Raw genomic sequence first — 25,368 nt, forward strand, 5'->3', positions numbered from 1 at the left:
AAAAGATGAACATACGCATAAATACTTCCTGGGGCTCATCTTATCAGTATCATCAACACACTTTCACATCCACATCACACTCACATCCAAACACACAATCACACCTCCAACATGGCTCGTAAGTGTCCTGACTCTTCCTATAATGCGTGCCTCTTCATCGTATTGTGTTGTTTTTCCTAACACAGTTCTAAACGCTGACTTGTTGTAGCCAACGACTACACAAGCATTGGATCGCAAGCCCAAGCCGGCTGCTTTGCCAATCCGGCACCAAAGCTGACCCGCGCAGAGGTATGTGATCAATTCCACACTATCACAGTCCAATTAACACTCTATAGCGCATCCTCCGTTGGCTCGCGGGGTGGAGGTCTTCACCTCTGGAGGAGGTGCAAGATTGGTGGATCAGGACGTTTGACGAGGACGCAAAGCTCGCGTTGACCTGCGGGCTGCTTTCGTCGTTGGAGCACTCCAACCTCCTCGTCAAGCTGATAGTCCCGCCATTGGAGCTGCGTCCGACTGAGGCGGATCCGGGGTTCATCCTCGGTCCCGCGTTCCCTGCCCTCCCTTTCTTCTCTCCTCCCGCCTCTCCCGCCATTCCCCACTACTCTCCCTCCCAGGACCCTCTCCTCCTTCCTGGCTCCCTCCCGGCTCCGCTCCTGGATCCGCTCCCGCTTCCCCTCCCGGATTGCCTCCCTCCTTGCCTCCCTCTCCTTCCCTCCTCTCCTCCCGCTTCTGCCCCTGGTACCTCCGCGCCACAGCCCAGGAGGCGTGGTCGCCCTGCAGGGTCCAAGGACCAGGAGAAGCGTGCCGCTCGCGGCACGCACAGTCACCTGACAGCTGCCGAGAAGAGCAAGCTGACCAGGGAGAGGGGAAAGAAGCGGAAGCAGGAGCAGCAGCAGCACGAGCAACAGCAGCACGAGCAACAGCCACAGTAAGCCATCAAGGCTGATGGCTAGTTGTCGTCGTGTTCGCTTTCTTCTTCTCTTTTTTTAGGTACGTCTGCAGGATGCGGGTTTCCTTCGTGGTGGCCATCGTCTCTAACTCTCGCCCAGACTACCATGAATACCAGGAAGCCGAGGAGGACGGCGATTATTGTTGGGGCAGCGGGATGGCGCATGGTTTTGTCTTTTGTGTCTTTTATTTCTGTTTTTTGTTATGTATTGATATCCTGTTTAAGGGTTTGGTATTTTTCGGCGTTCAGTGTTCGGTTTCTTTCCAGCGATTTCCTTGTGCTATTTGCGAGTTCTGCGCTTTAGATACCCCTTTAATTGATTCTGCGTTCTGCTCAAAGGCCTTCTTATGTTCGCCACTGTGATTCCTCTAATAACGCGCAGCAGAATTGCACGTTCTCAATTTTTGCGACGTTTTGTACCGGAGTTATGGTGTTGCGGTCCCTGTTCATGAACCGAAGCCGGAACGGCTCGGCTCATCTTGCCATGTATCTCGCGTGTTGTTTCCGTCTTGCAGCGAACAGCACCGTCACCAGAATCTCACAAATTGGCACTCAGGCACATCTAATCAACCACTTGACACTTTTGTAGGACACATTGTGTATTTATCACAGTCAATAAGCCGCTGAATTGCGAGCGAATACCTCCGCTCAAGCGTGTAGACCCAACATGAAAGTGCGGGAGATAAGGCCTTTCTGATGCACTGATTCGGCCACTGTACTGTGGAAGAACGATCTATTGGTATATGTGAACGAGAAATTTGCTAGGACTCAGAGCAAAGAAATGCCGAAGCATTTACTTGCCTTTCAAACGCCGCCCAGTGTATGCTGTATATAACATCATGGCTGTAGTGTACGTGTACGTGTGAAGAGCCCATGGCTGAGCCAGCTCAGCTGTAACGCCTCACTATGTCTGTGAACCCATTAAAAGGTAAACCGTTCCCATATTGTTTAGTCCATGCCGACGTACTTGAACCACAGCGGCCTGCAGTCCTCTCGGTTTAGGAATTTCTCGCCATCGGTAAACCGACCTGTGACACAGCCCTTGCACTTCGCGCTGTTGGGGCAGTTGAAGAAGGGGATGTGCTGGTAGCCGATGTCGCGGAACCAATGAATCTTGCTCTTGTCCTCGAAAAGTCCGAGTGCAACGCTGTGCACAGGGGCATCGCCCCAGCGCTCGTAGAAGAAGCCGCCGGCGCGGTCGAGGTGGTTGAAGTAGTCTCGGTACTTCTTGCTGCGCCAGAAGCTTAGATCACCGATTTCGAAGTTTGACCAGAAATGGCATGTCGAGTAGCCGTTCGCCTTCCTATTGTTGTCCGGCCTCCTATTTCCATCTTCCAGCCATTCGCGCGCGTTGTTTGGGTGTACGTAGTCGGGATGGTCGTCGAGGAACTTCTTCGTCTCTGGCCATAGTGTTGCGACACTATCAGGGCTATCGTAGATGTTGATGTTGAACCCGTAAGTCTTGTTGTGGTCCTGCATCCATGCAAAGACATCGTAGTCCACATCGCAGAAGAAATGGACGTTTGGCTCGACTCGCCAGTAGTACTGCACGTCTTTCAGTGCTGGGTGCTCGCTGAACATGCCGCTATTCCATCTGCACATCTGGTGATATGACCTCTTCTCCATGTATTGTACTTGCTGTGCCTTGAGCAGGGAGACGGATTCTTGGTAGAGATCTTCGTTGATCCACGATGGGACATCCCAATGCTCAGCTGGGACTAATTCTGTAGGGAGGCAACGTCAGCAGTGTCTATGAACCTAGCTCATTGCCATGCGTACCGTATCGCACCTCCGCCTTCGTCGCTGCACGTGTCTTCTTCTTGAACTCCTCGGTGAACGGCTTGTCGTTGAAGAAGGTCCATGGGTAATTGAATTTGTGGTTCCATGTTCTCTCAAGATCATGCATGCTCTGAAGCATATCCTCGAGCTCTTCATTGCGTACCAGACTCAGGATGGTGGCATTGATGCGTGCGCTGTTCGTGTTGTCTGGCGCATAATTCGTTCCGTCAACTCGTCGCAGGGGCTCCGGAGGCTCTCCGGATGCTGTGCGCTGTTAGGTGTAATCTGACTACAGTGAGCAACCTCGTGTAAACATACGATCTAATTGTGGGTCGTGGTCCCATTGCCCATCTTTGGCCAGCGGAACTTTGGTTGGTACCTGCAGCTCACCGGCAGACGGCGCGTTCAAGATCTTTACGAACAGGAAGATGAAGACGCAGATTGTAGCGCCCGCCAGGATGCGCATGCTCTTCGGCAGCGCCATAGTGAATCAGGAGTGCGGCGAAGCGAGGACGCAAACATTGTCCCATCTTGCGGAGATGACATGCGACTCGTTGATAAGTTTCACATGGGTTGCGTAACGTGCCAAGCCACATCCGGATTAGCGCACTGGCGGGTGTACGTCAGTCCAACGGTGCAACACAGCAGCCGCGCCGCCACAGTAAACAAATGTGCGCCCCTTGAAGCGCATCAAGGGCGCGTCGACATGGCCCAAAACGCGAGGATAGCAGGCCTCACAGATGAGCTGATACAGTCGATCTTGCTGTTTGATCCTGCCACCAACAAGCAAGCCTACAAACGGGCGAAAGATCTCGCAGTAAGAGGTCTGCGCGGACACCAATATGCTCGAACGAACCAATTTGATGTGGAAAACAGCTTTGCTGGTCTGGATGAGAAATGTCGCGTCAAAAATCGCGACGACCTGGCTGATGCGCTACACTTGAGATTACAGAGGTTAGAAAGCGTCACCAACAAGTTCAAACCAGAATTTCTCTCGCTTCTGCTCCAGCTCTCCGACAGGCCGCTGGAAAACACTCGAATTGAAGCACTGGATCTGCTGAAACTACCAAGCCCACCACCCGAGCTTACATGGGGTGAGATACTGGACGAGGATCCATATAGTGACGAGGACATCTGGAAGGACATTGATTACGCTGTTGAGTCTTCTGGCGACGAACAAATCGAAAAAGAGCGAAAGAAGCAGAAGAAGCCACTCACACCCGCAACAAGCGCTGATGAGGATGACACATACGACCCTGAGCTATGCGTTGACTCTACCGACGACAAACACGTATCAGACATCGAAGCAGCGCATTTTTGGTCTGAGCCAGTCGAGGAAGGCACAAAGACTGAAATCACCGAGCTTGAAGCTGTTCGAGAAACGCTGTTCATGCTTGCCGGGCTACAGACGAGTTTGTACAGCGTGGACATTGCACGATGCAGGGTGCGGGTCAGTGCACGCTTCAAGCTAAGCCATGCGATGGCAGGTACCGTCGACCATCTCCTGTTACAGTTCGCGAGCGTCGGTAGGGACGTTCTCCGACTGAGACAATGGACAAGACGGCCTTCTACACTACCACTTGTTCAGACGTTCGAAGCCGCTGTGCGACAGCGTCTTCTCGACTATGACAAACACTTGTCAAGCGTGCAAAGACGTTACCTTGTTCCTGATTCACCCGTGGCAGTGAGCCTGCTGGTTTTGTTCAATGAAGTTCGAATCGACTCAGAGCAGATACTTCGCCTCTCACAGATTGTGTCGGATGTTGAGCCACGGTTGCTGGTAAACCCATTTAGCCATTTAGAGGAGCTCTTCAACCAGACAACTCTCGCACAGATGACACTACAGAAGCCAAGCTTTGACTTCCTTTCGACCATGCTGTTCGACTGCCTCCGAACTTATCTAAAGCCGATCCGGCGATGGATGGAGAATGGCGAACTGGGGGCCAACGATGAAACATTCTTTGTTTTCGAGAACGATTCAGGCAGTGACGTTGCCTCCATGTGGCACGACCGCTACGTGTTACGCCGTGATGCGCAAGATCAGCTGCGCTCGCCGTCTTTCTTGCAGCCTGCTGCCGCAAAAATCTTCAATACTGGGAAGAGCGTCATCTTCCTGAAGGAGCTTGGATACGGTCATACACTTTTAGATGAGCTCGATCCTGAGCCACCTCTTGATCACCAGACGGTCTGTGGCCACTCAGATGTTGTTCCCCTGTCGCCCTTCCCCGAGCTTTTCAATGCCGGATTCGAGAGTTGGATCCGGAGCAAATATTCTTTGGCATCTGCATCTCTACGCACGCACCTGTTTGAAACTCAGGGACTTATGCGCGTCCTGAAAATCTTCCAGATGCTGTACGTGGGTACTAATGGCGCAGTGTTTGAAAACTTTGCGAACGCAATTTTCGAACGGATGGACTCTGGTCATCGAGGTTGGAATGATCGATACATGTTGACAGAGCTTGCTCGGGTCATATTTAGCGATGTGTTACCCTCGCAAGACGCCGAGAAGATCGTGGTACGCTCTGCGAAGAGCAAAGACCACGGCCGGTCCGTGAAGGGACTGGCCACTGTGTCTGTCGACTATTCTGTAGGTGACAACTCCACCTGGCTGACGTGACTAACGATGATTCAAGCTCCACTGGTCTATACTTAACATCATACAACGATCCGCGATGCCTATCTACCAGCAGTTCCACACTGCCCTTCTCCAAGTGTACCGCGTCAAATACCTTCTTCAACGAGCACGGCCCACGCGCTCCCACAAGGTTAGACGATCCGCGCACCTCATCTATAAACTTCAACACCGACTCACCTGGTTCGTGGATATGCTCCGCTCCTACTACACCGAGACGGTCGTTGCCTTCACAAGTCGAGACATGGAGATTGCAATGGAGAAGGCCGAGGACATCGATCAAATGGCGGACATCCATGTCCGGTACGTGGCAAAGCTACAGGAACGCGCAATGCTGTCCAGCGACCTCACACCAATTCACAAGGCTGTCGTTGAGATCCTAGACCTGGGTGTTCTTTTCGCCAAGGCCGTCGCAGACCTCGAGGGCAGTGGCACAAGCCGCGCTCGGCCATCCGCGCCACGCAGGAAAAGCAGCGCGCCTCTACTGGACCAGGTGCAGCTATCAGACACAGAAGACGAAGGAGAAGATAACGAGCTCGATTCTGCTCGCAGGTCCACACGAGGATCAGCAGGTCGTAGCCCCACGGAAGCGCTCCAGGCGATCGATAAAGAGCTTGCGAGGTTGCTCCCTTTCGTCACAGCTGGTCTGCGCAGCGTGGGCCGGGTCGGTGCGGAACCGATGTGGGAGCAGCTAGCCGAGCGGCTGGAGTGGGAGGGCAAAAAAGACAGGTACTAGATGAAGCAAAGCAACGTTTGACTGTAATGATATGATGTACCTATTCACACTTGTGTAGACTTATGTGCCGTCACGCTATCCTCAGCGGGATCACTCCCCGCCTATACCGTGTCGTTGCCAGACCGTACGTGCCCATGACCATATAAGCCACGAGAATCAACACTGCCATGTGGAACGCGCAGGCAAGCAGGTATACTCCAAGAGCCCGCCATATTTCGAGATCCCCTTTCAGATTCATAGCTATCCGTGCAGTGGAAGGGGCGATCACAAATATATACCGGGTGTGGTGTTTGTAACCCTTTCATCTTGTCCCAGCGTTGACGCGTCGAGCATCGAACAGCAACACGTATCATCGCAAACACCATGATTTACTCACAAACGCAGGTCGCAAACGATATCGCTATTGCTGATCACGCCGCACTCCAGCGACTGTGCGTGTGCGTCGCCCTCGCATTTCTGCAAAGATACTGCACTTCTCAGCCTTGCTGCATTTTTTTCTCACTTGACTTTCTGTCTGCACCGCCTCTCCACACAACGACATTCTTGACGAGTTCGTAAAGGTCTCTTGCAGTCATACAGACCTGCCCTTACTCTTTGCTGGCCTTGACATCTGACTACCTTAAGGCAATTCAATCAATGCATTGAGGTACTGATGTGGTCGACTCCTTCCGCGTAATACTCACGTGGGGTAAGGAAGAGCGGTAAGGTGGGCATCCGATGGGTTCAGATGCCACCCGGGAGGCAGTCAGAAATTCGCGTTCTCGCGTTGAGTACCAAATTAGCAGCTGCTGACGCGTGACGAGATTGCGAGATCATCAGTGCGAGCACACTAAGTTCGCCTCTAAACTACTTCAGGAGCTCACAGGCACCACAGCAGCTGCCTTTAGCTCAGAGAACAGTGCCTCCGGTTCTCGCGGAAGGACAGGGGGGTTTAACCCAAGCCCAATGTCTGGATACATTAGGACCGCAACACACAGGCTGAATTTCACAATCGATGCGTTCATGTCGTAGGAGATAATTGGTTCAATGCTCAATTAACAATAATATCAAGCATACAAAACAACTCGCACGCTTCCCGCTCGCTTGTGAGAGAGCTGGGGAGGAATCCATCCAGTCCCGGGGTATCTAAAATCAACGCAGAACTCCTCCGCAAGAGCAAGCATTGGTGTGCATTAAAAATACAGCACACCGTGCACGAACACCATCCACACACGATCAGTCGAAGTCAAGAAAGGCGTCCATACTGATCGGCGGGAGGTCTCCGAAGAGCGCAAGTACCTCCCCGTCATCAATCATGTCCCGATACATGTTGGCATCAGGATCAGGTACAGTGGCCGACATTTCGTCGACCACATCCTCCACCGTGTCGGCCTCGGTCAGATCGACGCCGCTCACCTCGGCGTTCTCATCTACTGCCGGGGCGACCTCCCCCATCGAGGCTAGAAAGGCGTCGAAATCCCCCTCTATCGGGAGGGCTGCATCGCCTTCAGAAAAGTCGAAATTGCCCATGGTAGGGGCAGCAGGCGGGAGGAAGTCGCCATGCTGAGGCATGACGGGGAGAAGCGGGTAGGCCAGCATGTCAGGCTGTGCCTGCAAACGCTGGTGTACCCGCATATCATGCGGGAGCCCCGGGATGCAGTAACACTGCTGGGGCATGGCGGGCTGGGGCAGGGTAGCAGGCGCGAACATCTCCTGCTGCTGGGGCGGGGGGGCAGGCGCGAACACCTGCTGTTGCTGGGGGGGTTGAAGGCCCCCAATTGGCTGCCACGGAGTGGCTTCAGGCACCATGCCCAGAGGCGGTAGTGCCTGCTTGGGGTTGCCCATGATGACCGGGGGCATCTTCTGCTCCCCATACCAGATGGGGAATGCCTCCGTGACGTGGACCCTACGGCCCCGGAAGTTGATCAGCTGTTGGGCCGGCTTCGACGACCCGCGCATCACCCAGTTCCATAGTCTGGGCACGTCGACGTCCTCGTTGCCAGTTGCTGCTGGCCAGGGGTCGTTCTGCTTCCGCCGAGGGCCCCTTGCCTTCTTGGCGGCCGGCTCTGCAGCCGCAGACTCTTCTCTCGCCGCCCTCTTGCGGCCACTGGCAGACTGCGGCGCCTCAGGCGAGGTCACTACAGCCTCAGCAGCCAGGCTGGCGGGAACAAAAGAAGTAGACATGTTGTCTACAAATATGTGGGGTGAGAAGAGGGAGGTGTGATGAGGGGTGTAAGAGGTCGTAGGGGTGACAATCTACGATCTCAGTGTCGGGATGGTGAGGCCTGGAGGCAGTCAGCATGGTGTCAATCAATAGTATAAAATTGCAACAACATGCAACGCAATTATCAAAAACGCGGAATTGGAAAACGTGAACGAGAGATCTAAACCAAGAAACACGATGCGAGAAAGTATCAAAACAAGAACGCGGAGTCGGTGTTGTGACATGATGCTCCTATGCCAACAAGCGAACTGACACGTCAAAGATGCAAGACGCGAAAAAAAAACACGGATCAGTGGTTCAGGGTCCCAGCCTCCCCTGACCAAACAATATAAAAAGATCCACGCGTCCACGACGCGTAAAAGGAATTCTGGTGGGGGGGAAGGGCGGAAAGAAAGGGCTGAGAAACCCGAAGAAATTAAGAGACTTGTTCCCAACCGCCACCAGCCATTGCTCGGCACCTAAGGGCTGGAGGCTCTCGAACCTCGGGTTCGATGGTGGTGGCGGTCCATTGGTGCTGAGAAAAGGAGAGAAAACAATTGAACAATTGAAGCAGTGCATGGAGAGGGGTGAGGAGGGTACTTACGATGTGGTGTCGCGGTGTTGGGTGTGAGTATCGTAGAAACTATGTCTACGATCTCGAGAGTGGTGTCGAGGACCCCGCTGTGGGAGTTCTACTCGAGGAGGAGAGGAGGAAGGACCGAGGACTCCGCTATGGAAGTTCTACTCGACAGGTGGTGATGTGGAAGAGGGGAGAGGAGATGTGGGTGAGACTTTGTATCTGCCCTGGACTGGTGTGAAGTGAAGCTGTAAGTGCCGAGACGTTGCAAAGGCGCGAAAGTCGCGTGCTAGTGGCTGGAAGACAGGCTTCAGGAGTGTAGTACTGTTGGACGAGATAATATCGTTGTTTAGATATAAGATGGAGGCGGGCAGATCTTTATACCCTCTGCCAGCAGCGATTTTTACGGAATCTGGGAAAGGATATTGGGACCCTGGCAATCATTTAATAAATATACGCTCAAGGTACGCTGTGAGAGGGTGATCGAATAGACAATTTACTGGGTGAATTTTAGGATCCATTGGGTTCACGACGCGCGGAGAGCTGAATCTATGGTAGACGAATTGATAGGACGTTGACGTTGAGGCTGTACGTGCAGCGCACATATGTAACAGCGGTTGAGCTTCCCAACGGCATCTGCTTTGGGGCTGGCAGGGGCAATGGGGAAGTGTGGATGGTAAAATTCGAATCCTGAGCAGGTCAATGGCGCTGAGAGCATTTCCATTGATCATCACCGCCTACAATATCTTCCCGCAATGCAACCGAGCGATACACCTCTTTTGGCAGAGACCCAAATTCCACAACGCCTTATCAACACCACAATATCGGCTGCGGCTGTGCCAGCAACGCGTACAATTGATAGTAACCTCCTCTTTGTGACATCGATCCATTGATCGCAAATCTGCTTGCTCATACATAGCCTGCCAGAACCGAATCAGCGGCCGCCCATTCTACTCTACTGCACTAAGGTAGGATTTATAAGATACCCTTCCTTGCGCCCTGGAAGAAGAATCGCACCACTGCGACCTGCAGACCCGCCATCACAAGCATCAATCCACCCTCCATAAGACTGAAGTTGAAGATGCGCTTCTCGGTGCTCTTGACGGTGCTGAAGTTGCGGTTCTCGCGTGTGCGGAAGTACTTCTGGTTGCGCGAGATTGTGGACAGCTGAGCCGAAAGCTTGAGAATCGATTCCTCGAGAAGACTTGTTTGTTCGGGGGAGGACCCTTGCTTAGAGGGGATAGCGGCTCGCGGAGCCTCATTCTCAACCTTGGTTGTGTTAGTCCCCTGTCTTGCGCAAAGGTAATCTAGACTTCAGTAGCCGAACACATACAGCGATTTCAAAGTCGACCAGCTTTTCGGCGAATGTGCTCATTTCGTTGTTGAAGCAAAAGCGGTACTCGCCGACCTCATTGGCCGTGAATACAAAGTCGCCCTGTCGTTCCTTGGATCCGTCGAGGATGACCTTCTCTGGCCCGCCATTGGGCCCAGGACCGACTACCGAGTAGTCGATATCGAATGAGCCACCAGACTGCACGGCGAAGTAGAACGCGACTTTGGTGGCCTTGTGCTCTACGTTCGCGAAGAAGCAGGCCTTCTCGTGCGCGTCGAGGCGGTAGGTGAGGGCAGTTGCATATACGGCGGTGCAATACGCCAGCAGGAGGCTGACAATCGTGGCGAGGGACCGCATTGTGGCCGTGTGCGTCGATCGGCGTCGTTGGGATTGTTGTCGCTGTTGTTGTATTTGGTTAGTAACAGCTGTCGACAACGAACGTCGGACTTTCGGGGGTGGTCAGACCGCGCCGCAGCAGACGCGGGGAGGCGCCTGGCCAATGAGATGCATCAACGGCCGCGCGACCACCACGACTCTTTTATACAGCAAACATGATGGTAAAGAGACGAGTGTATACCATACGTGTGCAGATGTGTACTCGGTATTAGAAACGGAGATGCTGGGAGCGCCTATGAGAGATGTCCACCATTCAATCTCGACAATTCGTGATTCAGGGGTTCTACAACTTGTGCAAGTGACACGAAAATAGTGTCTTGAGCATGACAATACCGTAATTTCATATGTTGTTCCCTAGTCTACAGTCCTTTGATCATAAGACATCTTGAATGTCTCTACTTCGCGTTTGATGGTCATTTCACACGCGACTGCTGACACGCAGAGTTCAAGGCCTCCAGTGCGCCGTCCATATTGCAAATACAAGTGCGCAGAGTGTCGCCGCCGATTGCTGAAAGGGAAAGAAGAACGCCCCATAATACTGATGCCTTTTCAACTATGCAACTGGCTGATGTGTATCCTACGCCCAAGCCTTGATCGCTTATCGAATGAAGATGGAATCCGACTTGCCCCAGAAGCTTCGGCTCTTGTTTGGATGATCCAGCCCAAGAGATTGATCGTCGGCCAATGTGTCCCACAAAATTTCATCTGTTGATACGTTAGTACGTGGATGTCGCGAAAGTGAAATAAAGTCCTTACCATCGTCCTCGATGTATGTGGGTTTCGAGTATTGTGCCCGCGCTACCTTCGCGAACTTGATCTTGTCGAGCTGCTTGCCCTTAATCTTCGTCAAGTCCGAGAGTCGTTGCTTGGTCTCGCTAAATGGCTCGGACTCCTTGAGCGCGAATTGGAATGGGATGCCGTGGGCTTTGGTGTGGTCCTTGTCAAAATGGAATACTGATACCCTTCGAGGAGCGTCAATCTCCGGAACAGGCATTGCGTAGATTTGCGAGTACTCAGCAAGAGCTGTAACTTGCAGGTCCGACGTCAGCTGTTTGGAGAACTTGTGCATCGAGACTTCCCATGCCTGGACCTTGTTCATAACCTCGTCACTGATGCTGGCTTTGCGCTGCAGTTCTTCCAGGAGGTCGGCGACCTGAGCACTCTTCGGAATCATGATCGTCACCTCCTCCTCCTTCTGAAGGCCCTCTGAAAGCCAAGTCACCTTGATTGGCCGTCTTTGCTCGAGCTCTTTGAGACTCATGTCCAGCTTCTCATAGAATAGAGCATCTGGCCGTTGTCCCGAAGCCTGCGCATAACTGTACGGGCCAGGGTACATGATATTATTCAATGTCTGGTTAGCGTTGTACTTAACAGTCTGCTTCGGCTTGCCGGCAGTGCTGACCGTCGTGAAACGTATATGGGTTGGGTCGCATTGGAGGTATTCGCCAACTTTCGCCGCCATCTGATCATACGACATCTTCTTGCTGAGTGTGAGAGAGAAGGCTGGCAACTCGACGCCCTCGGGTTGGACTCTTGCGACAAACTCGATGTTGATCCTGTTCAGGAGGAATTCGTAGAATTCCTTAGCGTCAACGTAGCCTCCTGTTGATCGGATCTGCTCAATCTCCTTGTCGGTCAATGCTTGTTGAACGGTGACAATGTCACCATCCTGCAGTTCTGATTGTGCCAGGGTCGTCTTAGGCTTCATCACCTCAATCATGCTCATCTTGATTTCTTCCGAGAGCTTCATCGGCGTAGCGCTCGGCCAGCCTAAGGTGTTTGCAATGATTGGCATGAGATCAGAAACCCGATCCTGATATCCAGCGTAGATAGTAGCGATACCAAACAGGCTCTGTGTCTTGGCATCGAAGTGCTTCAGGAAGAGCATGATTGGCTTGTCGCCAGTCCCTTTGATTTCCAGTAGCTTGTCGCCGAAAACAGGGGCATCATCTGCGTCGCGCTGAACAGCCTTCTCCATCCACAATCTGAAGACAGACTGTTTCGTGCCATGCTTAGCAGCAGCTTCTTCAACAGTCATATCAGGGAATTCTAGTGGCGTATCCGGACGGACTGTCCCGTTCTGGCGATTAACCATAGACCAAGGTCGCAGCATGTCGCCCTTGACGCCAAGATCCTGGCCGACTATTGTGTTGAATTGGGCCATGGTTGTCTGTCGAAGTACGCGGTGCGTCTTTGGATTGGCAGCTGATTCAGAATCGCCTTTCCAGGGAACAATGTCGAACCCTTGGTAGGCCTTGAAATTCTCGTCTGACGCGACGACGACATCCATATACAGATGTGCCTCTTCTCGCTCCTTCTTCTTCTTCTCAAATGCAGCATGCTCTTCGGCAATGCGTTCAGCCAAGTGCTTTGGTGGGGCAACGCTCTCCGCATCAGGAAGAATGCTGTCAAGTCGGCTCTCGCGGATGTATACCAACATGTAAGCGCTCATAGATCGCTTCGACGACCAGGTCCTGGTGTATGGGTTCCGTTGGCCAGCATTTCCGTTCTGAGCCTGTGCGTAATCACCTCCAAAGTTCTCCTCTAGTGCTTCGCGCTTCGTCGCGCGCGTGACGCGGTCGTCATCAAACTTATAGTAGTGTCCATCCTTGGCGGGTTTGATAAAAGCGTAGTAGTGCCCAGCGTTGAGGTCTCCGCTGTGCACCAGGACGCTGTGCAGACGGTAGACATAAGGTTCTGAGCGATCGGCGTTGTCGGACAGGTATGGCGAAGCATCCCATACCTCTGGGAACTCGTAACGATCGTTTACCTTCATCATGGCGTCGCGTTGAAAGTCGTACTCAAAGCGCTTGAGTTGCAGATGCAGGACTGGCGGGAAGCTTTCAAAGATGACGCCCTTTTTGGCGTCTTGCAGTCCGAATCCTTCCGCAAAGTACTTGTTTTCGCCGTCCATGGTCTCGACCTGCACATAGTCTTTGAAACTGTCGTCCAAGTTCTTGTTGCCACTAACGTTGAGTTGGATGTCCCAGTAGTCTTCTATCCGGGATGACTCGTAGTCCACATTAATGCAGGAGATATAAGTCTTCATCTTGCCGACGAACATCCTCTCGAGGGCGCCCTCAGCTGCCGACCCCTTCATTTTAGCATCAAGGTTGTCCATAAGCACGCGGTTTAGCTCTTGCACATCCTGCTGCTCGAAGATCTGCTTCGAGTCCCATCCGAAAGAATGTGTCAATCCCGTGGTGCTGACCGCATTGTTTGTGTTCTGGAGCAAATAGAAAAGTCGTTGCAATGCGTAAGAGCTTCCCTTGTCGTCTTCGTCGGTAGGGATCTGGTAGACGGCCTGGCGGAAGGCATTTGTGAAGTACAGCGATTGAAGGAGCGAGTTCAGATAACAAGTCGCACCCTGGTTCTTCAAACCAACCATGCCGGTCTCCTTCTTGGAGTCGTAGTTTAGGAAGTTGTGCCATAGCACACCGGTGGGGTCTTTGAGAACGCGAATATATGCTGTTACGTTGGCGGCATTGCCCTCCACCATTGGGCGTCCTCGGTCATCCCAGCTGTTAGCAAAAAGTCTTCTAAGCTCCGCGAACCGTGTGAATCCCCAATCTCCCTCTTCGGCGGTGAAGCGGTGGTGTGCGGTGTGTGTGATGTACATGCTGGGGTCGTTCGGGTTCCAGAGGACGAGCATGAATTGCACGCAGGCATACCAGTTGTCGGGCATCTTGTTCTCCTCATACGCCTGCTCGAGGTAGAACGACGCAAAGTCAACATTGTTGCCGTATGGGAAGAATAGTATGCGCCATGGCTGGCCGCCACACTCAAAGACCGGGCCATGTTCCTTCCTAGTGAGCGTTCGCCAGTCTCTGATCTCCCATGTGTTATATATCTCCGCCTCTGTTTCCTGATCGGGCAACTCAGCCATGTGCCTCTTTAGAAAGGCATCGTACTCGTCAGCGCGCGGCTCGGGCTCGGCATCAACCTCGTCCATTTGGTCGTCCGAGTCGGCGGGCGTGATGATGGCGACGTCGCCCTGCTTCTCGTCGTACTCATGATCGATGAGCATGTCGCCGCCGGCCTGTCGCAGTGTTAGAGACTGTATGTGTACCATGCTGCATGCGTGCACCAGCGAGGACTGCAGCACGACGTGACATGTGCGTGGGCGCAAAGCTTACCTGATCCATGGTGAGTTCGGCAGCAGCGGGTGCTAGCGGGGCAGGCAGAAGGGAAGCAGCGAGCGGGGGTTTGAATCAGCAAAGAGGCAGCGACGCTGTGCGCTCAACGCAAGAAGTCTGGGGTAGGAAAGCTGCGCGCCTGTCGCCTTAACGAAAGAGTACAGGGTACGAGGGCGGTCGCAGCAGGCAGCTCGATGGTAAGGATGCGTGCCTCGCTAAGAGGTGGCGCTGATAATGATGAGCGAATTATACGCTCTGCCGTTTGTGCACTCACGCGCGACAAAGGGAGGACGCTTAGATTATACGGAGCACAGCGGCTGCAGTGTGGAAGAAAGTTCGAGGTCCACGGGTGCCTACATAGGCTGGCTGCAGTGAATAGCTTGAGTCTTGGCGCTGTTCTATGGGGCAGCCGCGGCACGCAGACGTCATGCGTGGGAGCGCCCCGGTACACACGACACGTTCTAGTCGAGAGCCACAGTAGCAAAAATGACCGTGAAACAATCGGAACGCTTGCTGTCTCTTGTGAAATATTCAGAAGCCCGCCTCACAGTGTGGTGCTTGGACCCTTGAATTGAAGCGTGATGGTTTGATGTTGCGTCATGGTGCACTGATCCGCGAAGCTTTCACAGCTCAGCGTTCCCCACTTCAAACGTCGAAGCTCCGATAGCAATGCAAATATTTCGAGGAAGGCCAAGTGGCCATACAGGGCGTTGTGATGCCTTGTTGAGAGCTTCATACCCCCCTCCTAGTTTCTCAGTGCAGAGGAGACTAGCACATGCCGCAGCCGCAGCTCCGAAATGGAAGCCCTCTTCAGCTCTCGATGAGTACGCCGATCTGCTTCAAGACGTCGAAAATAGACTCACGTAGTACAGATGGGTGCAACGCGAGGCGCGGCCTATAAGCTTGCGCCAGTTGACCTTCTTTGGCAGGAGTCTTACCGAGTCTCGACTGATGGACTCGGCCAACTATTGTCGACTGGAGCTACCCACAAGGTGATAGCTTTCAAACCTCACCAAAGACTTTTGCTAAGCATGCCAGACTTGCACACCGCTTGCGCGATATTCAGACCCTGCCATATGTTGTCGTCGCGAACCCTCACCTCGCTCAAGTCTATGAGTCGTACCTCCAAGCATTCGAGCGCTTCCGTCGCGTGCCCGAAATTCGAACCGTCGAAGATAATGACCGGTACTGCAAAGTGCTGGAGGAGACTTTGAAGGAGCATGCCACCGTTATACCGCGACTGGCAATTGGAGTGCTGGAGGTGCGCAACCTTATGAAGCCCGATGAGACGGACAAGTTCATGACCACGTTGCTGCGAGCGGTAAGAAAATGCGCCCATGCTGCTTGAATATTACTAACATCCACAGCGCATCTCCCGGCGGGTCATTGCTGAGCAGCATCTCGCACTGACTGACACCTTCAACTCGCCGTGGCACTTTCCGAATGCCCAGGCGCCGCACGATCAAGAGGCCGTCGGAGAGATTTTCCTGCGATGCAATGCGAAAGAAATCGTCGAGTCGTGTGGCAAGACCACTCAGGAGTTGATAAGGTGCGCCTACGGCGCGCACGTTGAGATCCCTGAGATCAAAATCTACGGCCACCTCGATGCGACCTTCCCGTACATCTTGAGCCACCTCGAATACATCATCGGCGAACTGCTGCGTAACTCGCTGCAAGCTGTTATTGAGCAGCGGAAGTCAAAGGACGCCAAGCCGCCGCCGATCGAGGTCTTGATTTGCGAGACTTCTCAGCACGTGATCATTAGGATCTCAGACCAGGGCGGAGGCATTCCAAACGATCTGCTGCCCTACCTGTGGAGCTTCAGCAAAGGACCGCGTCGCGAGAAGCGGCTGAAAAACTTGGCTAGGGTACCAAAGCTGTTAGGCACGCTGCAAGAACTGCAGGTAGGCGACAAGTCGGCGTCTGACCTGCAGCAGCAGAACAGCGCAAAATCCGGCCACAGCGAGGTTCACCGGGGCTCGCTGGCATCTCTGACCTCACGAGCGCCTGACCTTCGCTTGGGTATTGGCCTTCCAATGTCTCGACTTTATGCAGGTGAGCTGAGAAGGCACCCCAACGTAGAATGATACTGATCCTGTGCAGAGTACTGGGCGGGAAGTCTGGAAATTCACAGTCTCGAAGGGTATGGCGTGGATGCTTTCCTGCAGATCTCGAAGCTTGGCAACAAAAATGAACGCCTCACCACACGTGCTTCGATGGACGCTATCTAGAAGGCGCGACTTCCTCACTGCGCGGGTTGGTCAGAGCGGCTGCCCTCTGCATTGCTTGAGATGACTCGATCCAACAGTGTTCGCATTGCGTGTCATCATCAGCAACGTATTCCTTGCCAGCATCGATATCGTCTTGCCAACAGTGTTAGCTATGGAAGCAGTCGTAAGTCCACACACTGCGTCGTTGACTTCTCGCTCACTTTTGTAGCCCACTTTCAACTCTGGCGTCAATGCTGGAAGCCACGCACACCCTTTGCCTGTTCGGCCTTCGCCACAGGCCTTGAAGGAGCAGCGCATTCGAGCGTTTGTTGCGCGCCAGCGTGTGCTTGTGAAGCTCAACGGGCTCCCTTGCGAGCGTTCTCCAACAATCACCGACGTCCTGACGCCAAAGATACGGCGTTCGCCTTTTGACCAACCCGGTATGCGCAATCGTTTGATGTGGCTCAATCTGGCTGACCTTCTCTGTGTAGTGAATCCCAGGCATCTGGACTTGACTGAATGCTGGAAGGGACTGTCGCATTTTCAAGTGAAGGAGCTGACGATGTGGTACCACTTCTTCCATCAGTGCTTGCACGACGAAGTGCGGACGAGTCTTTTCGACAGTCTGATCGAGAATCTTCTACAGAGCGAAGGTTAGTACGCCCATGAGCAATACCTGTACAGATCGGGTCGTTGGATATTTGCATAATGGTTGCATGTGTTTTCAGGGTCTGGCTGACTTCAAGCAGAGAGTGTCGATGAAGCCTACCTCCTACCTCGCATGCTCGAGTCCCTCCGCAGCAAGCCTCATCGCGTACTCGACATCAGCGTTATCGACCTCATCGACAACATGATGGGCATGTTCCACGAACGATTCCCGATTGATGCTGCCTCATATTCGAGCTGGTCACACTTCTCTGGTGGATTATCGGTCTTCTTACATAATTTTCTCCGAATGCAAGACTGCTTCTGCGACAGGCCCACTGGGCTGTGTGTCATGGTACAATTCGACTTTCAGTATACTGAATCCCTCCTGATAGCCACCGGCGAAGTTGCCTGGCAGATCCCGGGAGTTCAGTTTCTCCGTCTCCCTGACAGTCTGTCCTCAGGCGAGGAGTACCGCATCACACCACTTGCATTGGGCGACGTGCTCGCCTTTGTCCGCTCAACAGGTCCCACTCCCTATGCCGACAATGTCACCTACACAATCACCCAATCACCCTTAGATTTTGCCTGGAATGAGAGAAAACGATGCTTCAAAGCCATCGCGACAGACTACGGAGACGTGAGTAGGAGGAAACTCCATGCCTGTCGGACTCCACTAACATGACATACAGAACGAGACACATATGGCTGAGACCACACTGAATGCCACCATCATCACTCGTTTCCCAGGTAGTGTCAAGTTCGAACGGCAGTCACGCTGGGTTATCAAAGTCGGCATCTCACCTGCTGAGAGCAAAGCTGAACCCTGGGCCGCGACGATGAACTTGGACGGAGGATGTTCACGTGACACATCTGAGTACACACTTCGCGGCCCACAATACACGGGCATCCGGGACTCTAGCAACAGTCTTCGCAGCGTACTACAGGCCAAGACCGACCCCACGACACCATCACCATCGAAGCGGAAGGTGTCGACGCCAGAAATTGCTGAGACTTGTGATGCCAAACGCCGACGCCGTGGGCTGGATAGTGAGTCAGTCGGTCCTCAGTTTGGCGGCGACATGATCTGGGACAGTCCATCTCCACTGCCGCACAACAAGACAGGCACCGACAATGTCCCCAACGTCGACGCTGATTTCATACCCTCCGGCCGGGACTACTCGCCAAGACAAGGCGACAGCGGCTTCTCGTCACCAGACATGCCACAGGCCGACTCCGACAGCTCCGTGCCTGATACGGCTGACACAGGCGAGGACTACGTCCAGCAGCAGATCATGCGCAACTACAAAGAGTTTTCGGATCGCAGGCAGCGTAAAGACGCTGGCGTTGTGGTTAGTCCTGTGAGCGATGGTGAGCGCAGGGAGTTTGAGAGTATTTTCTTGGGGAGCGAGGTGGGGTCGCCGGTTGATGAGAGTTTCGATGCTGTGATGGGCGAGGGCTAGGTGGAGATTGGTAGGTGGTGTTGCTGTTGCTTCTGGGGGGATGCCTGGGTCTGTTGAGTTTGAGCATAGGTTGGTGTTGGCACGACTAATTGATTAATTGACACGCTTGCTGCTGATTTGCTGTTTTGTGCCAGTGTCGCGACCGTGATGTGTGTGCAGTATGGTCAGAAAATGCAGTCGTGATGTTGGGGTGGTTATTGTCACGAAGTGTACATGTTGATGACTTGCAATAGACTTTGATTTCTATACCTCCACACCCTACGCCCACTTCGCCGTCAACGCTTCGACCTGCTGTGCGGTGACCGGCAACACACTCCCATGCCTCAACCCCGCCGGCCACTCCCCCCGCTCACTAACCCCCCAAACACCCCCCTCCACATCCGTGCTCTCATACGGCCGGTACCCATCCGCACCATACCAATCCAGCAGCAAATGCGCCTTGCCCTCGACCTCGTTATCCCAGAACACCGCGGGCCCCTCGACGCCGCTCTCGATGATGGCATCGGGCCCCGCAGGCCTAGTCCAGGGCCCAAAGAGCCCCGTGGTCGAGACCTCGGTGAAGACGGTCTTGGCGTCCTCGTCCTTGAGGAAGCGGGCGAAGTGGTCGCCGCCGAGGGGCAGGAACTCGAGGTCGATGATGGAGGTCGGCGACATGTCGGCGTAGTCCTGGGGCGCGGTGAAGGAGACGAAGTCGGTGGTGTGCGCGTAGCGCATGCGGATTGGCGTGGGCGCGCCGGCGTGCTGCGGGTCCGTGTCCGCGTAGAACTTGGAGGCCCAGTGCACGAGGAACGCGGACGCGGATGGGTCCCAGATCGCGCTGGGGGCCCATACCATGCCCGCGGAGGCGTCTTCGACGGACACCAGGCGCTCGGCGGACCAGGTGGTTAGGTCCGAGGATTCCCAGACGAAGATGGAGCGCGAGCCGTTGCGCTGCGCGATGTCCCACGTCGTGGACCCGATGTTCAGGTCCGTGCCGATGATGAAGTATTTGTCGCCCGCCGGGGTGGGGATGATGGACGGGTCGCGGACGCCCTTGGAGCCGAGGGTGGGGACGATGACGGGGTTGCCGGCGTTGAGCGGGGTCATGGACAGCGCGTTGTTGCCTGTCGAGGTGTAGAAGTAGACGTTGGGTGCGTCGCCGAGGAAGAAGACGCCCAGGTAGCCGGTGAGCGAGGAGTTTGTGGCGCGGGTGGAGAGGTGGGAGAAGTCGAGGGCGGCGGCGAGGGCGCCGGGGAGGAGCGCGAGGGTGGCGAGGGAGCGCATGGTGGGTGGTTGAGGCGGGCGAGGCGGGCGAGGCGGATGAGGCGGGCGTGAGAGCTGGACGTGAGAGTTGGCTGGCTAATCCATGCTTTTATAATGATGTTCAACACCACAACCCAATTAACCCGACGCCGAGGTTCGCATGTTGATCACGTCAGGTCGGGCCGGCTGCCCTGATGACGGGTGCGCGATTCGGCGCTTCGCCGACGTGTTTGTGGAGATCGTGGGCGCGGGGTTGTGATTTGGACGTGGTTGAGGCGGTTTCTCCGGATCTGCACAGGGGGGCGACCTCAAAGCGACGAGCGCCGCCGACGCGTACCTGCAGACGGTTACGGCGCGCGTGCGATGACGTTTTGCATCGTGAATTCTTGTTTCTCAGTTTTCTCATGTGTTTGCGCCGAGATGGAGACTGTGACGCATTGCCGAGGCAAGGCCGGTGCTGGAGATACATTAAATACATCAGTCATCATCGCTGTCGTATCCTGCTACGAGCATGGTGGAGAGCTTGGACGGCGCTGGGGCCACTTTGGACGCTGAAACGGCCGGCGCGGGTGCCTTCTTCTTGATGCCGAGGGCGGCGCCGAAATCTTTCTTCGCCTTGGGCTTTGCGCTGAAGACAGCTGCCGGGGCGTCGACAGGCTCCTCGAACATATCCTCGTCGATGTCCTCCTCGCCCAGGTCGGGCATCTCACGGGCGAAGGCTCTGCGCGCGGCGTCGGCGTCCTCCTCTTCCTGCTGCAGCCGCCGCGCATCAGCGTCATCGGGCGGGGGCGCGACGCTCGTGGTGGTACCGTCCTGCTCGGCCTTTGCGATGCGGGCGTTGCGCGAGCGGATCTCGTCGAGGGCGTCGGCGATGGCCATCTCGGTCTTTGCGTCGATGACCTTGGTCTCCAGCTCCTTCATGGCGTCGCGCTCAGCTTCCTCCTTCTCGAGGCGATCAAGGCGCTCCTCCTCGGTCTCCTCGGCCAGCTTGGCCTCGCGCCAGGGCTCGAAGTTGCGCTTTGCGCCGCGCTCGCACTCGTAGTCCATGTTCTTGGGGTCCGTCTTGAAGGTGATCTCGCCGGAGCAGCGCGTACATCGGATGTAGAAGCGGAAGATGGCGATGGCGTAGTACTTCTCGTCGGTGGTCTCCTTGCGGGCATTGAACTTGCGGCCCTTGTAGATGAACTCGCCGCAGTGGGTGCACTTCATGGAGAAGGGCGCCATGAGGCGGACGGTCTGGAGCTTGGGGCCGGCATTCTTGGGGCCGCGCTGGCGGGTGATCTTCGACGGGTCGAAGTCGGGGGGGTAGTACTTGGTGAGGACCTTGCGCTCGGACATGGCGGGCGGGAGTCAAGTACGGGTGGGCGGAGTCGCGTGTGGTGTTGGGCAGGGTGAAGGCGCGTGGTGCGCGGAGTCGCGTGTGGTGGTGTTGAGTACAGCACGTGATAGCGTAGGTGAGAGCGCGACGATGCCTGGCCGTGCTGCAAAAAGGTGACGGCGAGTTGCGGGCTTGGCGCCCACCCCCGAGCTCCCCGCAACAACACCAGGGTAGCTCGTCAACAGTCAACAACGCGCAAAGCCGCCTCGACGCCCACCACACCCGCTCCCCGCCTCCCGCATGGGCGCCGACATGCACCAGCTGCTGCGCGAGTCGCGGCAGGCGGCCCTCGACCGCCACCAGTACGCCACGGCCATCTTCTGGGCGGACAAACTGCTGGCCATCACGGGTGCGTGCCGACGAAGACACTGCGGGTCGCATACGAAGACACTGCTAACAGCACAGGCGACGAGCGCGACGCCTTCTGGCTGGCGCAGGTGCACTTCACGGCCGGCAACTACCACCGCGCGCAGGCGGTGCTCGCGCGCGGCGGCCTCGCGCAGCGCAGCCCGCAGAGCCGCTACCTCAACGCACACTGCGCCGTCAAGCTGGGCCGCCTCGACGACGCGCTGCAGCTGCTGGGCGAGACCAACCCGACGCACCTCGCCGCCCCGCCCGGCCCCGCGAGCGCGCGCCAGAAGCTGCGCCATGTCGACACCCACGCCCGCCCACGCCACGGCGACCCGCACGCCCGTCCGCGTCACCGCGCCGCGCGCGAACGCCTGCCGACCAGCGAGGAGCGCGACGGCGAGGATGCCGACAACCTGCGCGCCGAGGCGGCCATGTGCTACCTGCGCGGCGTGTGCTTTGCCGCCCAGAACTCGTTCGACCGCGCGCGCGAGTGCTACAAGGCCGCCGTGCAGATCGACGTGCAGTGCTTCGAGGCCTTCGACGCCCTGATGGCCAACGCCCTGATGTCGCCCGACGAGGAGTGGGCCTTCCTCGAGACGCTCGACTTCGACGCCGCCCCCGCCGCCGCCGCCGATCCCGACGCCGCCCAGGAGGCCGCCGCCTTCGTGCGCAACCTGTACATCACGCGCCTGTCCAAGTACGCCCGCCCCGACGAGTTCGTCGCCGCCACCGAGACCCTCAGCACCCACTACAACCTGGCCGCCAACCCCGACATCGTGCGCGCCAAGGCCGACCTCAAGTACACCCAGGGCCGCTTCCGCGACGCCCTCGCCCTAACCTCGTCCGTGCTCGCCGACGACGCCCACAACTTCGCCGTGCTGCCGCTGCACCTCGCCGCCCTCTACGAGCTCGAGCAGACCAACGCCCTGTACCTCCTCTCGCACGAGCTGCACGACGCCCACCCGCAGGAGCCCGCCGCCGTGCTCGCCGTCGCCGTCTACTACTTCTCCGCCAACAGGACCGCCGACGCCCGCCGCTTCTTCTCCAAGGCCTCGCAGATGGACCAGCAGTCGGGCGCCGCCTGGATCGGCTTCGCCCACACCTTCGCCGCCGAGGGCGAGCACGACCAGGCCAACGCCGCCTACAGCACCGCCGCCCGCCTCTTCCAGGGCTCGCACCTGCCGCAGCTGTTCATGGGCATGCAGAACCTGCAGCTGAACAACCTGAGCCTGGCCCGCGGCTACTTCGACGCCGCCTACGCCCTCTGCAGCACCGACCCGCTGCTGCTCAACGAGATCGGCGTCGTCGTCTACCACACCGCCGACCACGCCAGCGCCATCGACTTCTTCCGCTCCGCCCTCGACTACGCCGCCCAGAACGACGCCGAACCGAACTCCGCCATCGCCTTCCGCATCAACCTCGGCCACGCCCTGCGCCGCGCCGACCAGCTCGACGACTCCCTGCGCGTCTTCAACGCCGTCCTGCGCCACGGCGTCAAAACCCCCGCCGTCCTCTCCGCCAAGGCCCTTGTCCTCCTCGAACTGTGCCGCACCTGGGACGCCGTCACCGTGCTGCACGAGGCCCTCGCCGTCGCGCCCCAGGACCCCACCGCCACAGATCTGCTCGCCAAGGCCCTCGAGGAGAACGAGCTCGACAACGCCGCCATGCTCGACCCCGCGCTCAGCCATGACGGACTCCGCCTCATCGAGGACGAGGTCGACGACCCGGAGTTCGAGGACGCGCTGCGCCGCAGGAAGAACGCCCTGCGCGATATGGAGCCCAACCGTGCTGCCGGCCGCCGCGGGAGGCGCCGCCGCCACGCCGCGGGGTTCGTGGATGAGAGCGCGTTGGAGAGCATGGTTGTCGACTCTGATGGATGAGGTAGACGGGTAGAAGGGGTGGTCACAGGGCAGCGACGGGCTGGCGACACAGGCCAGTGACAGGTGAAATAACGGGGAGATTTCCGTTTTTGGAATACCACTTGCTTTTGGATACCACGGCATAGCGAGGCGCATGGGCTTGTCGCGTCTTTGGCGTTTAGGCCTACATTTCATGGGAAAAAGTGTGTGCTTGCGTTTTTCAATGTTTTCCTTTTGCTTTTTCTCTTTTTGGATATGCTCTGCATGGAATACGGGGGACTGCATACCGGGTCCTGCATACTGGGTCCTACATACTGGGTCTTGGACGCTAAGTGCTGAAGTCGTTCTCCGACCGCGCGAGCAGAGTAGGTCGTAGCACGTATCTCGTATCTCGAATTCTACTTCACACTTCACACTCTAATATGCAGAGGGAGGGCAAAGGTGAGCTATCGCGAGTTGTGCCTCAGCACATTTGATTTCTCAGCAGAGACTGGACGCTGAGCGAAAGGAGGTTTACAGGAATTCACGGACCTCGTCATAGCGGTCTAGTGTTCTGCCCTGGATATCAGATTTGGATATTTACATCTTATAAGTAGGTCGTTGGCTGAACACGCATGTACACTTTTCACTCCAGCAAGTGGTGTGGACCTAGACACTATTCTTCTGGGTACGTCTCCTACGTCTCGCCAGTGATTGTCATTGTGTCTGGAGAAATGTGGGTGGCGTTGCATGCTTGGCTGGGACATCGCGGGGTTGCGTGTTGAGTGAGCCGGAGACGGGACAGGGAGGTGCTGCCTCGGAGTAGAGGAGGCCTTTGTGAGAAAGGCGATGTGAGTGCGTGCTCAGGGTTGGCTTGTACGTTCCATTAGAGCTATGCTTTGCGATGTCGTTAGTAGTGAATAGCTAATTTTCGTTTATCCCAGGGCTGACCGTAACTAATAGGTACCTAGCTCTCCTATATTTTGTTTTCACGTTACTACCAGGCAGTAATTAACTGACGGAGATATCCTGAGGGGTTACAGCGTCGGAAAGTCTGGTCGGTTGCACTTCGTTGACAGTCCATCCAATATCTGGTACCCTACTGCACAGTGTGCGTCCTGTCATTGCAACAAGAGACCCTGGATGTCAGTTTGTGTTCGGATTGACGGCGGGGAATCAACGTGGGAAACAATTGTCTGTGCATAGGGCTGTCTGCCTTGCAGTTGTGGTACGCTAGTGTCACTGCACCAGTAGTCGACGTAACGACATCCTCCGAGATCAGAGCGTTCAAGAGCCACATGTCGCGAATAGGGTTTTGCTTTGTCTTCCTGTACAGACTGAGTCTAGGCCAGCTTGTGTTTACAGTGCCACTGTTGGCGATGTTGTCCATTGTTCGCGCCTGCCCATCGTCAACGTCAATGAAGCTGCTCAACCCCACAGCAAAGAGTCTGCGCTTGATTTCAGTTACTGAATTGATCATGCTAATTTCTTTTTCGTTTCATGCTATGGCGTTTCGATATC

General features: G+C 55.7%; 11 protein-coding genes across 11 annotated transcripts; 4 read left to right on the forward strand and 7 right to left on the reverse strand.

Moving 5' to 3' along the window:
• Nucleotides 1-634: 634 nt before the first annotated feature.
• On the reverse strand, nucleotides 635-1,368 carry C7974DRAFT_329952 (uncharacterized protein). Its single transcript, XM_046139071.1, has one exon. It carries the CDS (start codon nucleotides 1,112-1,114, stop codon nucleotides 950-952), a length of 165 nt encoding a protein of 54 aa, XP_046000036.1. The 5' UTR covers nucleotides 1,115-1,368; the 3' UTR covers nucleotides 635-949.
• A 529-nt stretch (nucleotides 1,369-1,897) lies between these two features.
• Nucleotides 1,898-3,212, reverse strand: C7974DRAFT_373303 (alpha-1,2 mannosyltransferase KTR1; the record flags this gene model as incomplete). Its single annotated transcript, XM_046140094.1, has 3 exons — nucleotides 1,898-2,673; nucleotides 2,729-2,992; nucleotides 3,047-3,212. The coding sequence occupies 3 exons, from the start codon at nucleotides 3,210-3,212 to the stop codon at nucleotides 1,898-1,900; spliced, it is 1,206 nt and encodes a 401-aa protein (XP_046000037.1).
• Nucleotides 3,213-3,382: 170 nt separating this feature from the next.
• C7974DRAFT_353229 (Spc98 family-domain-containing protein) lies at nucleotides 3,383-6,143 on the forward strand. The gene is made up of 2 exons (XM_046139534.1): nucleotides 3,383-5,315; nucleotides 5,362-6,143. The coding sequence occupies exons 1-2, from the start codon at nucleotides 3,435-3,437 to the stop codon at nucleotides 6,094-6,096; spliced, it is 2,616 nt and encodes an 871-aa protein (XP_046000038.1). The 5' UTR covers nucleotides 3,383-3,434; the 3' UTR covers nucleotides 6,097-6,143.
• Nucleotides 6,144-7,311: 1,168 nt separating this feature from the next.
• Nucleotides 7,312-8,259, reverse strand: C7974DRAFT_410012 (uncharacterized protein; the record flags this gene model as incomplete). The annotated part of the gene is made up of 1 exon (XM_046143432.1): nucleotides 7,312-8,259. The coding sequence occupies one exon, from the start codon at nucleotides 8,257-8,259 to the stop codon at nucleotides 7,312-7,314; it is 948 nt and encodes a 315-aa protein (XP_046000039.1).
• A 1,095-nt stretch (nucleotides 8,260-9,354) lies between these two features.
• Nucleotides 9,355-10,596, reverse strand: C7974DRAFT_469638 (endosomal cargo receptor). The gene is made up of 2 exons (XM_046146432.1): nucleotides 10,189-10,596; nucleotides 9,355-10,124 (listed from the first exon to the last, which is right to left on the reverse strand). Exons 1-2 carry the CDS (start codon nucleotides 10,543-10,545, stop codon nucleotides 9,831-9,833), a joined length of 651 nt encoding a protein of 216 aa, XP_046000040.1. The 5' UTR covers nucleotides 10,546-10,596; the 3' UTR covers nucleotides 9,355-9,830.
• Nucleotides 10,597-11,182: 586 nt separating this feature from the next.
• Nucleotides 11,183-14,729, reverse strand: C7974DRAFT_410014 (uncharacterized protein; the record flags this gene model as incomplete). Its single annotated transcript, XM_046143433.1, has 3 exons — nucleotides 11,183-11,289; nucleotides 11,341-14,623; nucleotides 14,721-14,729. 3 exons carry the CDS (start codon nucleotides 14,727-14,729, stop codon nucleotides 11,183-11,185), a joined length of 3,399 nt encoding a protein of 1,132 aa, XP_046000041.1.
• A 660-nt stretch (nucleotides 14,730-15,389) lies between these two features.
• Nucleotides 15,390-16,951, forward strand: C7974DRAFT_305186 (kinase isozyme 4 mitochondrial precursor; the record flags this gene model as incomplete). Its single annotated transcript, XM_046138016.1, has 4 exons — nucleotides 15,390-15,544; nucleotides 15,759-16,041; nucleotides 16,088-16,775; nucleotides 16,824-16,951. 4 exons carry the CDS (start codon nucleotides 15,390-15,392, stop codon nucleotides 16,949-16,951), a joined length of 1,254 nt encoding a protein of 417 aa, XP_046000042.1.
• A 186-nt stretch (nucleotides 16,952-17,137) lies between these two features.
• Nucleotides 17,138-19,154, forward strand: C7974DRAFT_125001 (uncharacterized protein). Its single transcript, XM_046135232.1, has 3 exons — nucleotides 17,138-17,583; nucleotides 17,680-18,215; nucleotides 18,268-19,154. Exons 1-3 carry the CDS (start codon nucleotides 17,373-17,375, stop codon nucleotides 19,036-19,038), a joined length of 1,518 nt encoding a protein of 505 aa, XP_046000043.1. The 5' UTR covers nucleotides 17,138-17,372; the 3' UTR covers nucleotides 19,039-19,154.
• Nucleotides 19,155-19,283: 129 nt separating this feature from the next.
• Nucleotides 19,284-20,529, reverse strand: C7974DRAFT_125044 (arabinosidase). The gene has a single exon (XM_046135234.1). The coding sequence runs from the start codon at nucleotides 20,299-20,301 to the stop codon at nucleotides 19,297-19,299; it is 1,005 nt and encodes a 334-aa protein (XP_046000044.1). The 5' UTR covers nucleotides 20,302-20,529; the 3' UTR covers nucleotides 19,284-19,296.
• On the reverse strand, nucleotides 20,530-21,732 carry C7974DRAFT_125043 (mRNA splicing protein-like protein Yju2). The gene has a single exon (XM_046135233.1). The coding sequence runs from the start codon at nucleotides 21,616-21,618 to the stop codon at nucleotides 20,758-20,760; it is 861 nt and encodes a 286-aa protein (XP_046000045.1). The 5' UTR covers nucleotides 21,619-21,732; the 3' UTR covers nucleotides 20,530-20,757.
• Nucleotides 21,733-21,898: 166 nt separating this feature from the next.
• C7974DRAFT_448845 (anaphase-promoting complex, cyclosome, subunit 3-domain-containing protein) lies at nucleotides 21,899-24,151 on the forward strand (the record flags this gene model as incomplete). The annotated part of the gene is made up of 2 exons (XM_046145683.1): nucleotides 21,899-22,007; nucleotides 22,064-24,151. The coding sequence occupies 2 exons, from the start codon at nucleotides 21,899-21,901 to the stop codon at nucleotides 23,887-23,889; spliced, it is 1,935 nt and encodes a 644-aa protein (XP_046000046.1). The 3' UTR covers nucleotides 23,890-24,151.
• Nucleotides 24,152-25,368: the final 1,217 nt, after the last annotated feature.

The sequence above is a fragment of the Boeremia exigua genome (genome assembly GCF_020726555.1).
Source record: "Boeremia exigua strain MPI-SDFR-AT-0100 chromosome Unknown C7974scaffold_3, whole genome shotgun sequence".
Classification (NCBI taxonomy): domain Eukaryota; kingdom Fungi; phylum Ascomycota; class Dothideomycetes; order Pleosporales; family Didymellaceae; genus Boeremia; species Boeremia exigua.